Source organism: Dermacentor albipictus, chromosome 7 (genome assembly GCF_038994185.2).
Source record: "Dermacentor albipictus isolate Rhodes 1998 colony chromosome 7, USDA_Dalb.pri_finalv2, whole genome shotgun sequence".
NCBI classification, from domain to species: Eukaryota; Metazoa; Arthropoda; class Arachnida; order Ixodida; family Ixodidae; genus Dermacentor; species Dermacentor albipictus.
In genome coordinates this window covers 49,664,755-49,680,984 of record NC_091827.1, presented here as the reverse complement: position 1 = coordinate 49,680,984, position 16,230 = coordinate 49,664,755, and the positions used below count along the sequence as shown (strand labels likewise).

At 43.9% G+C, this 16,230-nt stretch overlaps 1 protein-coding gene across 1 annotated transcript in view; it reads left to right on the top strand.

Moving 5' to 3' along the window:
- Positions 1–16,230, top strand: part of LOC135910151 (uncharacterized) — a 51,002-nt gene that overhangs the window by 10,986 nt on the left and 23,786 nt on the right. Inside the window, exons 6-8 of the mRNA XM_070522227.1 lie at positions 3,949–4,098; positions 9,097–9,316; positions 12,127–12,280. Of these exons, the coding sequence (XP_070378328.1) occupies positions 3,949–4,098; positions 9,097–9,316; positions 12,127–12,280 (524 nt within the window). The remainder of the gene's footprint in view (positions 1–3,948; positions 4,099–9,096; positions 9,317–12,126; positions 12,281–16,230) is intronic.

The following is a 16,230-nucleotide window of genomic DNA, read 5'->3' as shown; positions in this document are numbered from 1 at the left end:
TCACCTACAGACAAGTTTGTACATCCGAAACAACGAGTGCAGTATGACACCTATGCACAAAGCAAAAATTTTCAACAAAGCAAAGTCGATGATGTCTGCGGCACAAGGACGGCGCAGAGGAAAAAAATGAAACAGCGTGTCCGAGAACCACGTAGTAGCATGAATTGCTCGGGGAAAGTACGAAGGGCAATACTACACTGCCGAACTGTTATTTAGGATATTCAAACATGGTGAGATTTACATTGAACTAGACATACTGCTTCATCTAAATAGTGACGCCGCATTCGTGGGCTCCGAAAGGCTACACAGGCCTACTCAACGGCTGGAAACAATTATTCACACGTGACCGCCCGTACGTGCTTGTTCAACAACTGAACCATCTTAGCAACATCTGCAGCACTCCCGCAAAAGTTTCCTTCAAACGAATCTACATTTGCACCACGTAGGCAGCAAGAACTGTTCCTTTTCTTTATAGTATTGGAACGAAACGGGTATTCGAGAAGCTCGACCAAAGAATTCTGGAATGGGATAGAAATCGAATACGCATTGAACACGATTCAAAAAGCAATGAGTATTCGATTCGCTATGGAAATATCAATTTTCCGCGGAAGCCTTGTACTAGGCAATTGTTATCTTTATCACATTAAAAGAAAAACTTTCGTCTTATTCACAAACGCCTTGAAAGTATCGTGTTCAAAACTATGCCGCTACATTTTACTGTTCTACCCTTGTTTCCGTTATTACATTTGTACTACTTTTACTGGCACTAACCGTGTAATTGTTTTAATCTAACGTTATCTCATATACTAGGTAATATTGCGCCGTATTCTTGAAATCAGGTTTTGTATATTGTAACAGTACGTTGTCTTACGGCCTTGTGCTGTGAGATCTCCTTCTGCGCACTCCTACTCGTTATAGAAAAAAAAAAGAAATGTAACGGATCATAATTACTGTTCCTCCTAGAAACCAAATCAATTACGGTTACCAATTACTGCCCCACAAGAATAAATTGGTTACATACAAGAAGAGCAATCGATTATTTAACGTTACTTTTCTAGCCATGTTATCAACTTGCACAAATACAGCAACTAGATAGAGCTGGCTCTCCTATTGAATTGGGTCCTTTACAGCCCTCCACACGTTGCTTATCTTCAATAACAACTACCTTTCACATTTTTATTTGGTAATCTTCTCTTTCTCTCTCTCTCTATGTGGGGACATCCGCAGCAACAGCGAAACATCGCTCAATGAGCACTATGCTGATAAAAGTTGTGTTTTATCACACAAATACACGTCGCGCACAAGATTGGGGTCACTCAAAGCCGCGATGCTCGGAACTGTGTCGTGTATTAAGCGAAACACTTCATAGTCACTGGGACTAGGGAAAGGCGCTCCTGGTAGCGCCAGTCGCGAATAGAAAAATTGCCAAGTGGAGATTATTTAGGGCCAACAATCGAAGGGGGGCCAGCGCTACGTTGTAGCGCGAATTAAATTTATCCGCTAACATGTGATGCACCTCCTGCCGGTGTCATTTACTGTTCGTAACGCACTCCAGCAACTGTTCACGTTCCTTGAAAAGTTGTGAAAATTAGTGGTGTAATTCGATATACAGCTGCATAATATTTACACCTCACAATGCTATACGTAATACTGAGTAAGGTATGCAGGGTCATCATTTTTAAGTTGTCGCGGATTGTTTAAACATTGGCTGTGGCAGATGGCATAATTCTTGTCGTCGAACTAGGTTATGCGAAGAGGCAGACATCACTAGCAAGAGAAATCTAAACTATTTAGGAAAATGATGATTTGCTACTTAATTGATAAACTTATGCTACATATTATAATTTACGAATGGTAGACGGGAGTTTTCTAGACTCATCCACTTGAAAAGAACTGCCAGAAGTACAGCAGTTACGAGACATTTCCTGATGTGTGTGACGGAATAAATGGGCGTTCCAGTTACTTTCCTTCAGTACGCAAAAGACCCTTTTGTTAGAGAAAGTTAACCAGCTATGTAGTTTGAGGGCGCATATCTTCAAATCAGTGTCATATCGGAAGGCACTTGTTCTACACCGCTACGCACGCGTTTTGTTGAGTTCACGGGCAGTGCATTTGACTCTGTGCCTCTGTCATGTGGTAAAGTATACATTGGTTAAACTCGTAGGTGCCTAAATGAAATATTAAAAGGACGATGTTGTAAATTGAAAGGCAGCCATTTCCATGCATTCAGGAATACTTTGACGGGATTGCGGATGCGTACCCAATTTCGATAGTACTACAGTTCTTCCTGTGACCAGATGACAAGAGTGACAGTCGGAGCACCAAATATAGATTAAATGGATGACACATGCCGAAGCATGGCGTCTCTGACGCTGAGTGAAAAAAATTCAGAGATGACTACGATACTGACTAATGCGAATTTCGAGTGGGGCTGTTTGCGTGCTTTGAATTACCGACATGTTGTTCCTAATAATTTGATTCAGAACGACAGGGTCCTCGTGGTGGTGGCGCCACCCTACGCTTGGGCATCTCGTTTATCAGCTGCGGCAGACGAAGCACTTCCAGCGGTTGCGTAGCTCATTGCTCAGAAATAAATGGCTCACACTTTTTCGTATTATACTCACGCATGGAAATGACAGCAAAGAACGGGGGTGTCGAAACTGCGAGTTACAAATGTCCCTCTTGATTGGGCGGCATTGTTCAGCTATACACGTAACACTCAAGCACAGCGACAGCGGCTAGCAGAGTCGGCGATCATAGGAAATCTGACATATGGGTCAAGCATGTCGGCTTTTATGCTTGACTCGTCGAAGGTTTCAATGTAATCGCTAGTACCCGCGTGACTTTCGCTGTGCTCGTTCTCTCGGTTACTCCACCTACGGAGCCAATGGTCAGCTCAAGAACAACCGCATGGAAGCTGCGCTCTAAAACGCAAAATACCTCTTGGCGTGTGCATTTGGAGAAAGCAGCCGTTGTGATTAAGCGACCAAAACGGATGGGCGCATGGTTGCAACTGTTGCCTTATTTTCGTGTGTCATCTGTGCTATATATCTTCCTGAAACTTTCGGAAATAAAGTAGTTGCATGTCAGCGCGTGTATGTCGCCTTCTTTTCCGTGTGTTCTCAATCCGTTTTCCGGTTACTAATAATTGAGTGGCAGCTCTTACCGCTTGTTAAGGCCGCCTAAAATCGCTTTCAGGAGAAAGAGAGACAGATAAACTTACTATATATTAGAATAGCTCAAAAATTGCACTTCCACGAGAGGTGCCCATACAATGTTCAGTTGACCCAGGCGTAGCTTCAGGACGCTGATCGCAGGAAGGAGGCAATCAGTGTGCAAATATTGCCCCCTTTGGACACTCTTATTCCTGCCGAAGGGACAATGGTGCTTGGCTGCTGAGCATGAGGTAGCGGGATCGAATGCCAGCCTCAGCGGCCTCATTCCGATCGGGTCAAATGCGAAAACACCCGTGCACTTAGATTTAGGTGAACGCTAAAAAACCCAAGCTGGTCGAAATTTCCGGAGTCCTCCACTGCGGCGTGCCTCATGATGAGAAAGTGGTTTTGGCCCGCCAAACCACTCATTTATTTCAGGTTCCTGCCAAATTTAAGAACTCGCGACAGCATCACCTGTTGTAGCTTGTTTCATCAAAACTGTAATTGGTTGCATGTATAAGGTTACATAAAGAAGTAATTCAACTTCTAGGAAGGTTGAGGAGTAAACAAAATAATTCTTAAACTACAAAATTACCAGAACCTAATTTAGTACAAATATTTAATGACATGTAAATACTTACGTACAAACCTCACACACATTCATGTGGTTCTAAGCGTTGTATGACTAACCATTTGATCGAATGACTGATTGATTGATTGTAATAATTGATAGCCGTAACTGAAAAACGTCACAGGATTTAACCTCTTATGACGCCGCTTTATCTTGTCACAGACACTGAAATTGTCCCTGGCGTCGCCAGCCCTTCATCACCAAAACCATCATCAACAACGCCACCCCCACCTCCTCCCCCATCTCTGCCGCCCGCACCTATACCCCCACCTCCGCCACCCCCTCCTCCTCCAACTACCACACCTCCTCCGGGTAAGTGCGCTAGTACAACAGTAAAATTAATAAATTATATATTTTTTTTAAATATAGGTTCTAGGGAAACGAAATGCAAACATTTAGAATCAGAATATTAGCGCTCTGAGGAAAATGAATTGCGTTGTAATTTCCCTTCATCCACTTGTTTTTTTTTCGATGGAATAAAAAAACACATGTGAAACGTTGGGCAATGTGCGTTGATGTGCAGGGAGGTCATGTGGAAAAATAATGCATGTTTCAGTTTTCTATCATTAGAACAAATGTGCCTTTGCTCAAACGCATCTTTACTTTTTGCCTTTACATCGACATTATGTCAACCTGTCAATATGTCATGGCTTTATTTATTTCATTCAGTGATTTGCTTAGTTTATTCCTAACTTCCATATACAACACCTGCCTCAAGGCACTAATATTTCGTATGCAATGGGAAAACTGTCGTCTTACTCTCATCCCCAAGTATGGTTTGAAAACAGACGTACAAACCTACGCAATGATATCTCTCCTATTCTTTCGCTAGACAATCTTCGAGTCTGTCCTGCACCCATTATTCGCATGCAGAGTACTGAACAAACTAATGTACATAGCTTTATCGCGTTCCAGCAGTCCGACGACAGGAGTCAACTTGACTCTGTTTAATGTGACCTAAGTAAGGCGCCTAATTTTTTTCGCTTTCATGACGTATTTCTCCCAAAACGCTAAGAAACCGACGTTCGTGCATCTTTTATGCCATTGTTCAGGACTACTGCCAGATCACCAACGCTGTGTCACCGTCAGAGGACAGTTCTCAAGCACGTTCATAGCTCTCAGTTCTGCGCGACAGATATCTGTTTTCTGACCGCTTGTCGTCTATCTTTTTGTAAATGTTGCACACAGAGTCACAAGGAACTCGTTTTTGGGTTCTGAGAACTATGATGTAGAACGTACGAAAAAAACATTCTTGCTGTTTGGCGAACGAAAGTCATCACATAAATTTTAGCAGCATTGAAAGTTTGGCTATTATCATTGAACCTTTTTCAAAGAGAAATGTGGTGAGGCTGCAGGATGCGACAGTCGTAAACCGTCGGAATTTCCTTGCAAATCTTCATGTCATTGTAATGTAGAAGAAATGAAGACTCGTCAATACTGGAAAGAACTTCATTATTAAACATTTCCAAAAGTAGTAGACCTCATACTGACCCTTGAGGGACGCCGCTAGGTGTCATTGCTATTGTTCACTTTGTTCGGCCAAGAATGTAACGGATGCCAAACGTCCCAGGCACGTCGTGACCAATGACGTGCGACGGGACTATGCACGAGTGCAAATCCTACACTCTTTTGTCCTACGTTTACCCCTCCTCGTCCGTGAATGGTTTATCCCGAATCCCTCTGTGTGAGCAGACACGGCGTGTCCTCACATGGCCCGCTACCTTGGAGTAAGAGGGAATGAGGGTGTCCGGATGGCGGGTAGTATAAGAAGGCCAGTGAGACGCTACGTGAAGACAAATCATCTCTGCGATTGCGTTCAAGAGCACGCACACCGAACGTTTTTGCATTTGACTTGGAGTGCATCGCTCACCCGTAACGGTGTATTAGGCTTCCGTTATTGGGTTGCACATCATCTAGCGTTCCCTGCCGGATCCACTCTGAGTGTCGATCTGGTTCTAGCTCCATGCAGACTCTGCTGAAGCTCGCGAAAACCCCCTCCCCGTAACATGTACCAGCTCGCTACACCATGCATAAAGGAGACGTTTGAGCATTGTCGTTGACAAGACACCGTTTATCGAGACAATCACTGTGCAAGAGCTTTGCCGACTATGAGTCAATAACAAAGTGCGCCAACTTCATTAGAAACAATGAGTGACAAACTACATCAAAAACTTTCTTGAAGTCACAGTAAAGAGTTTCAACTTGCCCTCTCTAATGTACCGGTGTGGAGTTTTGCGTCAGGACACTTAGGAGATTGTCGTAGCGGAGCGGCCCGAAAGAAATTCATGATGATCCGAAACCAACGAGATCTTCACAGTAAAAGATAGTAACTTGCGAAAGGCACGCTCAAAAGTCATAGACGTGGCATGGACAAAATAAATCGGGCGGTATACTTCCAAGGTTCCACCATGTGGTGATAGGATGTTTTTCTCCAAGAACACAATATATGAGTCGTGATCCGGCTTGTATAGGCGTTTTCTGAGAGCCTGAAAAATAAAGCGGAATTCTTCACTCCACCCATTAGCCAAGTGATTTCTCGATTTTGGGTGCATGCCATGACTGACTTTAGGCCAGCTTTATGTTTAGACAAAAACCAGAAGAGATATTTAGAGTGAGCGACCTTGTACTGGAGAACACATTTTCGCCTCGTGTTCAAAACTAGGTTTTTTAACTGACCTGCTTGGCCCTGTACCTTTGTTTTGTCTGTATCTAATAACCACTCGGTAGCGGACAAGATATCATATGAATCAACATAATCACCGCGCTTGAAAGCAAAGCGAAAAGATTCAAATACGCCACGGGGGGTGCTCTGCCTGAGGGCTAACACAGAGGCAGTTATTCTTAGTAACGAACGAAACATGTCGGGACAGGACGCACAAATGAAACGTCAGAACGAGATATTTTTGTTTAACTTGAGAATTTACCAGGTACTGGTCTAAGACATTACCAGAGAAATTGGTGATGGAATTATGCTGCGTAAAGTAGCAGAAGGATCGAAAGCTCAATAGGAGGCGGCACTTGGGATTTGTAATAAGAACATCAAAGGTCGCTTCAGTCAATTCCGGGCCTACTAAAATTACGGGTAATGGTTACTCCACTCGCGCTACGGAAAGATATTACACTTTCAATAGAAGAGATGATCTCATCAAACAGAACAGGGGAATCTTCGTCGATACACAGAGAGATACAACAAACAACTTCTCGCCGCGCGTTAGGCGGATTTCTAAACAAATCGACACCTGCAAACTTTCTATGTCGTCTCGCCGGGAGTGTCTCGCTGAAGTGTCAACGATAATCAAAGAGCCACCACCTTTTTGTTCCAACTCACAGAAGGCCCGGTCACTGCGGAAGGCGTTGCAGTGGGTAGAAAAAAGACCCGAAGATGAACTTTCACTGCAGAGCCAAGTTTCAAAAATATTAAAACTATGAAAAGGAGATGAAGTCCCGATATAGAAAAATAATGCGCTTTGGTGTGAAGTCCACGAGCAAGTTGATAAAATATATGCAAATTACGCAACATTTTGATCCTTAAAGCGCAATAATAATAATAATAATAATAATAATAATAATAATAATAATAATAATAATAATAATAATAATAATAATAATAATAATAATAATTATAATAAAACAAAAGAAATGCTTCTCAATGCGATATGTATGCGCATTCTTGATTCATCAATAAACTTCGATATTGCGCCTCATACGTACAAGCAATAACTTTTGTATGCTTCCTCTACATAATTGTGTTGTGGGCAAGTGGAATTCTCAATAACTTCAGTGCGAGATTTAAATTTGCGAATTTTACAAAGAGGATTGGTTCTCATTAAGATATGAAGCGGAGGAAACAGGTACGCCTTTGAGCAGATACCGTTTTTCTTGGAGCAAACTTCATGTTGGAGTTGAGGCTTCTGATCCCGCCAGCACTTCGACATTGGACATTACGCTGGAGTGACTGGTGTGGGAATCTGCGTTAGGTTATGTTGCTTTCGTGACTTACTTTTATTCTTCTATATTTCGTTTCTTTATTAGCTCTAATTAAATAAGTTAAGGCTGCTACTACTTTCCAGAATTCACTTCAAGAGGCACACGAATTTTATGCTTTAATTCAATCGAGGCATTATGCGCTTGTACAAGCTATTTATTGGGCGTGCATGTGTTCTGCTCGGTTGCAATCGCCAATTAGTTGAGAATGGTGCTTACGTCGTTTCTTTCACTATCTCGGACGCTTTGCTCTGTTTGATGTGCCCAGGCTCACCTTGAGTTGTAATGATCCGTTTTTCTTTAATCATCTCCGCGACAATAGTGCGGAAAATGCTTAGTCGTGTTCAAATCAATTATTTCGAAAGTATACCGTAAACTTACCGAGAGTGCTAAAGCACATTGGGTTGAATATATGGCAGAACATGATCGGTCGCATACAAGCTTACTACAAGAAAGAGAAGAGTAACAACAAAATCATGTTAATGTGAAATTCAATGTTGTTCAATAACAACATGAAAGGTTGAAAGCTAGACAACTCGGCGTGCTCATCTATGTGCTCCTAATATCTCCTAATATAACTCTTACTAACTGCTAATAACCTCCAGCAGAGTGCTCCTACCGGACTCGTTTACCAGAGTTAAAGTGTGACGTTTATGGTGCGAAATAACGCTCACGTGCGTGTTACCATATTTGAAAATTCTTTAAAATCTTTTATTCTTCGTATTGGGGGGTTCAAAGCTTCCAAATATTACATATTCACAGCCTCGTCCCGAAGAAAACTCAATTTAAGTTTAGTTCGTTGGGTTCTGATTTTGCGCAAGTTCTGTTTGCTATATTTTACGAAGAAAAATACCGGTTTTCCTATTTGGCCTAAAACGTATAAATATATTCTGGGTGATTCAAGAAATGTAGTAACAGCAACCTTCATGGCCAGAGATGTCGTTCATGCAACTTTCAGCCACTTGTTGAACTTCACTGCAACACACAAGTGTAGGTTATTGAGCAGCTTTTTCGAAAAGCTAATTCAAGAGAGTCGCTCAATTTCATTGATGTTAAGTTAGCAGCATCGTTAGGGTACTAATATTTAACACCAGATTCATTACCACAACCTAATCGGCAGTTATTTTGGTGCTATCGCAGTGATTATGTCAATACCAACACGCTGCTATAACGCAGCACAGCATGCCAACAACCTCTGAACGCTTACTTCGTTTATACACCTGGCCACACTCAATAAAGCTCAATAAGCAGATTATGCTAACGAATGTTCGCGAAATGGCCAATTAAAGTGATACAGTGTATACAGTGGGTTTTTGGGTTTCGCAGTAAAACCGCCCGTGTTGTCTTGCACGGTCGGGCACCAGGCCGTGATCAAGGATTCGGTGCCCCCCGATGGAACATGCGACAGCATATTCTACACGGACGTCTTCTTCAACAACAAGAACTACAAGATCGAACCATTGTACAGTGACACCGCCTTCAAGGTGGTCCAGTCCGCCGCAGCGACATACTCAAAGACAACGTTCGGAACTTCGATGTATCCGGGGTGAGCTCGTCCGTGCCTCTCCATCTTGTTTGCTTCTGTGACGAACAGAAACGCCCGCCAGCAATATGAGGAATCTATCACTGCTCAATGTAACGTGACCTAATACCTCCGTGAGGGAGGGCAGCGAAACTGTGATACGTGAAGAAGAACGAACTCGTTCAGGACAAGCGGAGAGTCGTGCATCGAGTACAAGCATATAGGCCATAGTGGGATATGCGTCAGTATAACACTAAGACACGACGTCATGGCCTATTTGAAGGTGTAGCGTATTTTCACTTTATGTATAACCTGTACTGTAGCAGCTAAGCCTGCCCGCCAGTCTTTACTTTTTCGCTTTCTCACTACGAGCGTACGACAGTGCGTGAGCTGTTGATGCCTGTCAGTTAAAGAAAAGAGCAGCAGCATATAAGAGAGTCCTCAATACGTAATAAGCCGATATATGATAGCTGGGGAAATCACATTGTTTTATTGCGGCTAGGCATGCGCCTAGTATTGCTATACCGCACATTTATCCGAACATATTCCACTCCGGTGTCCCTGGCATCCGCCCCTTTTCCGGAAAACACTGGCAACGAAAGGAAGAGAATGGTCGTCACAGAGGAGTAAATATATTTCTCGCAGTAGATGAGTTGAAAGCCGAACGTATCGCTGAAAGCTGTAGTCTTCGTTTGTTTTTTTTAACATCTATTTCGCCCTTGTGATACTGCTTTTTCTTATTCAAGGCCGACATCATATACAGGGCGTTTCTTTTAGCCGCCCCAAATTTTCTGATAATGGCCTATGGCACGTAACACAATTCTCACCTTTGGTCTAAACCATTTGATGAAGAGGCCATTGCTTCTACGAGAAATCAAAACGTTCAATTGAATAATTAACGTAGACTAATTAGCATTTCACTGAATTGCTCTACGCCACGTATTTCGACCTACGAATCATCGCCGCTAAGCTCACAAGTCGTACCCACTTGGAACGAATTGTCAAGAAAGCACCTGTTTCGAGTTATGAATTTTGAAAACGTCTGACGAAATGCATTCATGTTTTAGTTACTTTTCTGCTTCAATGTAGAAAACGGCGCCTTCGTGAAAAAGTAACTGGAACGACAATGCATTTAGTCGGACACATTGAAAATTATTATTTCAGAACATTTTGCTTTCTCGTAGAAGTACTGACCGTCCTATTGCGTAATTCACAATAAAAGTTACAATTGGGCTATCAGCCTAGGCAATCTTCAAAAACATTTACTGCAGCCAAAGAAAAACACCCTGTATAGCGTGTGACAAAAGAGGTACAAGTTTTCTGCTTGTTTTAGTATAGGTGTTTTTGGTTAAATTCCCTCAGGTAACGGTATAAATAAAAATACATTTACAAGCTTTGTTCACCGAGCTCCAACACAGCCAAGGTGGTGGAAGGGAAATCTCTATAATCGTCGTTTCCTTCTACACCGTCACTAATGTAATCCTTGTCATATTGACTGCAGTCACATGACATTGACTCGGACCGGAAAAGCGTCGACCATGCGACTAAGACAAGTTCGAGGTGAGGGGTATAGCTTTAGGCGGAAATGTGCATCATGTGTGAGGAAGCAGAGGGTGTGGTATCATCGAACGGGGCCTGTCCCGAAAGTAACGTCTGTCACTTGTCGTGGTACGGACTGCAGGGCAGGACATGGTAAGCGCCGCAGTACCGCGAAAGTTGTTTTTGAGAGAAGCCAACGAGCTGAGAAGGGGACCAGAAAGGGTCAAGTTCACACGCACTGACGTGGGCGTCCCGGTGGTTGGAGTCGTACAACTTCCGGCGCGTTTACACCGCATAGGTGGATAGGCACAATCGTACGTTTCTCTTCTGTTATAGCTATGGCATCGCAAGCGTATTCACCCGACAGTTGTGCCGGGACCGGAACAAGGTCGCAAAAGGCTCCATTGCTTTCTGTCGGGAGAGAAGATGCAAATGAGAGGAGCCGTGGGTGTCAGGCGCTGAGGGTCTATACGCATAGGCGGGAAAAGGTAACATAGTGTCCCAGTCATGTTTATCAGATGAAAGATAAATTGACAAGTTATCAGTGATCATGCGATTCAAGCGTTCGATAAAACCGTTGTTATGAGGGTGGTACGCAGTCGTAAGCTTTTGTATGGGGGTACAAGAAAGAAGTAAAGCTTCGCTAACTTTACACCAGACGCACATCTTTGAAAAGCTGACGAGGGGCGCGGTGATGTAAAACGACGTCTAGCATTAAGAAGTCGATAACGGGTGTAGCATAGATAGTTAGGAGAGGTCTTGTGACAGCCATATCTCGGGGACAACGGACAACGCTTTCTCTTAAGGCTAATGAAGCAATATTTCTTTATTATAGTCCTTTAATGCGGGGACTGTACGCAAAAGTGCACGCGAGTTCTCGCCAAGTCTGTCCATCGATTTATTCCAGTTCTATTCAAACTGCACATAATTGGTGCAGAAGACCATTTATCATATGGCAAGCTTGACCGGGCGGGTCAACGCACCATTTTCTGCAAACAGTGCAGACCGAACAGACATCCCTCGCTAGTAAAGCTTGCTGCCAATATTAAGGCGTATTATTTGAGCCGCTGATGACGAGCATTGACACTGCTGTCGAGTGGCGGCGCCACCATGCACTTTCTTCAGCCGAAGTGGAGCCCGAGTGAAAAAGCGTTCTCGAATACCCTGGGATGTGTGTCGCTCACATGATCTTCGAACCTCCGCTTTAGCTTAAGGAAGTGTTGGTGTTGTAGTTGTTTTATTTATTTTTTATTTATTTATTTATTTATTTATTCATTCATTTATTTATTGCGCAGAACCATCGGTGAATTGGTACGCAACAAACAGCAGGATATTGAGAGCGCCATGACCAAACTCTTCAACGACAACTTCGTGGACTTCGGCATGCTGAATGTAGATAATATAGAGGACTACGACAAACTCAAAAATGGCCCACTTCAGTACTTGAAGGTAAGCATACGAAAACACCGCCACTATATTCATTTTTACTCTTTAATATACCATCAAGCTGTATTATTATCGAAGGAAATGGTCCCACATGGTTGGTAATAGTAATTTAATATAATTTGGGGTAGGGAAATGTGAGGCTTATACACAAATGGGAACTATTCTGGAAACAGGGAACAGGGAAAAACATATATAATATTTAGTAATCAAATTATGCAATAGCGACTGATATTTTCACAGATGCATTACCGCATTGAATAAGGACGAGTGATATGGAAAGGTGAATAATGTCGATCGATATTTGGGCACATATGAATTTAAATATGGCTATCTAGAATCGCTCACGCAGGTAACACTGATCCTTAAGCGAGATATTCTACGGCGATTTTGAGACTTGCTAGAGAAGGACGTAATTTTGTTTGCGTTATACTAGCGATATGACCGATAAGACAAAATGAATACGACAGAATTATTCTGCACCATTTCGAGGGAATTGGGTCATGGTACAGCTCCCATCACGATGCGGCGAACTAACGTTTACTACGAAGAAGCGTTAAACCGAATGCACAGGCACCTAGGCTGGCCTTGATTCTAGGATGACGGCCGAATTTCGGAAAGTTAGAACGTTTTTAACATAATAGAGCAGATGCAATGCGCACCTTAGAATCAACGGAAGCTAAGCAAAGCGTTCGGGAAGAGGTTAATTCAAATGCTCCAAAATTTGATAATTTCTTTCCTGCGTCTATGGCGTAAGGGAAACTGGCCAGCTCGTGCACCCTCGTGCACCCGTGCTGAACAATGTGACGACTTGTACCTTGTATCAGGGCTCACACATTACTGTCGCTCATACAGACGTAAGCCGGCTGGGGTACCCCCTCGGGAAACGCAACCGGGGGATGCACCCAAGGGCTAGAGGTACACAGCATCGCCACGAAAAAAAAAGCAGGGAAACCACGGGGCAGAAGGGAGATGGACATTCAAGACGATGAGCAAAACCCGAACAAGGTGAAAGCCGGAGCCAACGTTTCGAGAAGTGGACTTCTCTTCCTCAAGGAGGCATATACAAGGATTGTATAGGCGGCCTTGGAAATGTCATGTCCACGTGCTGTCTGGTGTCAAAGGGCTAGTGAGATGGCTTTTAATGCCTTGCCTTGGCACCAAGACAAACCACACTTGAGCGTTGTTTTGTCAATAAACAAATAAACAAACAAACAAACATATACCACCTAGAACAAGCTAAGTCCACGTTTCGAAACTTCCTATCCGGCTTTCGATTTGATCTCGTTTCACAGTAAAATAAAGGCGTTTGTCTGAGAAAACATTCATCTCGTCGCCGTTTTCGACGCTCGTCGCAAGCACGTGAAAACTTCACTACGCGTCTTTATCGACATCGCTAGATTCTTTACCACTAATTTCCAGCTACAGAACACTGTTTTACCCTCCGCCTGCATCGTTCGCGACACTGCATTTTCGCAATAGTCGAGTTTTCAGTAAAGTTGTTTCAGTGCCGCCAATACCCTTAGATCATTATTCAGCCTAACTGTGGATGTCTACAGCTGTCCGCGCGCCTGAGCGCATGTCCGGCATACACGTGACCCGCACGTTGATCTTCGAGGTAATCTGCGGCGGGTGCGGAGGCAAATGGTCAGCCATGTGGTTCTGGCTTCATCCCCGCTTGGCCATTAGGCTCATGTGATATCCAATTAGCGAGAAGCGTTTTTCGCCCGCTGCCAACGCTCTTAATTATGCCAACGTTGTCACGGCGACTACTCGCTTTCAACGAGTGAGATATTGTCAAGTTTATCTGTGCGCACATGATACTACGACTTTTTTTATTAGTAAGCGAGTGTTTGCTTCAATATGCATGGCTGATAAAGCGTGAGTCTTCATTTGGTGTAAGTGGCAATTATCTTACTATCGCCAGCAATGCGCCGCCTTTTGGGCGAAACACTGACTTGCTTTTCTTCGTCTTGGCGCTCACGCTTCTGTGGTCGGCAGTTCCTGGTGGTTACGGTAAATCTTCACTATCAATCATACGTCGACACCTGCAGTTCGGACACTACTTTGTGAAAAAAAGAGATTGGTCTCCAATGCACGCTGTGAAGGTAGTCTGACTGCGAAGTCCTAAACGAGAACTAAAACGATTGCTCGTTGAGACGTAGCCTGAAATTATTCACATGGTGACATTTGTGTTCGACTAAGGTGTTTTACCGGCCTGCGACATCGCTTGCGCAGCTAGCAAGTGCATCTACGCAGTGAAACAAAGAATAGAGATTCGCACTTTACCACGCTTCCTTCGCGCTTCTTGAGCACACTGTTCTTCAGGAATCTTCGCAGCCTTTTCATGGCATATTAGAACACAAATCAGTTTCCAGGTGTGTTCTTCTTTTAAATACGAAAGTGTTGTTAATCACTCCCTGCAGTTTCGGCTTCCTGGTGACTGTAGCTTATCCAACCGTAATCCTTACCGGAAATTTCTTGCGGCGACCGCAATGCTCGAACACGAGCTTACTGTTTCTTTTCTTACAGCGAATATGTATGTGCCTAGCACGTTCATCTGTCCGTCGCTCTGTCGCCTGTACGCCGAAAACTCCTTCTTGGCAACCCCATGCGCACGCGCGATTGAAATGAACCGCGCGATTGGCTGCGCCAGTATTGACGCTGTTACTTTCCATCGCAGTCGAGCGCGCGCGCAGCACTTTCTCTCCGGCTGCTAAATGGATTGGCCACGCGACATATGTACTCCTGAGGAGCAGGCAGCTTTCGATCTGGAGCACCGCGAGAAGAACCGGTAACGAGCTGGTCTGCGCCGTACGGATGCTGCAACCAGGGCAACAGAAGAGGCTCGTGCAGCCGAGCACAAGCAGCACCAGCGTACCGAGGAGTGGCAGCCTCGAAAGCCGTCGTTTGATGGACCGTAGGGATTAACTCAGTGAATAACACCGCCGCCGCACGGAGTGCTTGGGCGGAATTCTTTATATCCCCCGCACTGCCGGTGCCGGCGTTCCCGGGGATGGATGGATGGATGTTATGAGCGTCCCCTTTGGAACGCAGTGGTGGGTTGCGAGGAAGTGAGCGCCATCTGCCAACCAAGCTCTTGCTTGCTGGGATGCGAGGAAGTGAGAGTCATCTAGTGGTGTTACAAGCAACCCAGCTCTGCCTACTGTTTTTGCCTGCGAACGTGACAGTCCCATCGGGAGACCGAGCTATGCAAACAGTTTAACTGTAAAGCGTGTTCGCCTAAAGTAGACCGCATATGGTATATACAATATTCCATACCTTGCAGATCACGTAGAAAGAGCATATGGAATGCACCAAGTGTTCTTAATGACATATTAAATGTGAGTACTCCAAAACAGGTTGCAATAAATGTGGACACCGATGTACTTATATGTTGGTGCACGGTTCAGTTTCTTTACCAGAAAGTTGCTTTGTTTCTCTAGTTCGGCGCATACAATTTGTGTTTATTCACTTTTATTTATATTACGCATATTACGTAAGAACCTAGCCAAACCTAACGTAACATTTTACTAGGAGGAAAGCACTAAGATTGATTATTAGCAATGCGGCACATTCCGCTATGATCGCCGGAAAAAAGTCGGTGCTGCAAGAAACAATTCCTATTCGTTAAATAAAAAAAGTAGCGAACCCACAAAAGACAGCTCTGCCACACAGCACTGCGCTCCGCAGACGCTCATCATTCGAATCGTCAGCCCAGCCGAGGTGAACTGAGTAGTTTTACAGAAGATATTTTATTCATGTCCGCGTCAGAATGCCTATTTTCATATTGGGCCAACTAAATTTATATATCTAAAATCTGGAGGAGGATATAGCACGGTGTATACGCCGTAAAAGAAGACTAAGGTTTGCGAGGTTGTGCGACTGCATTGCAAAGCCGGCCAGCTTACTCCCGTGGCAATCCATGGCCGGTGCTACAATACCTCTGGTGTTGG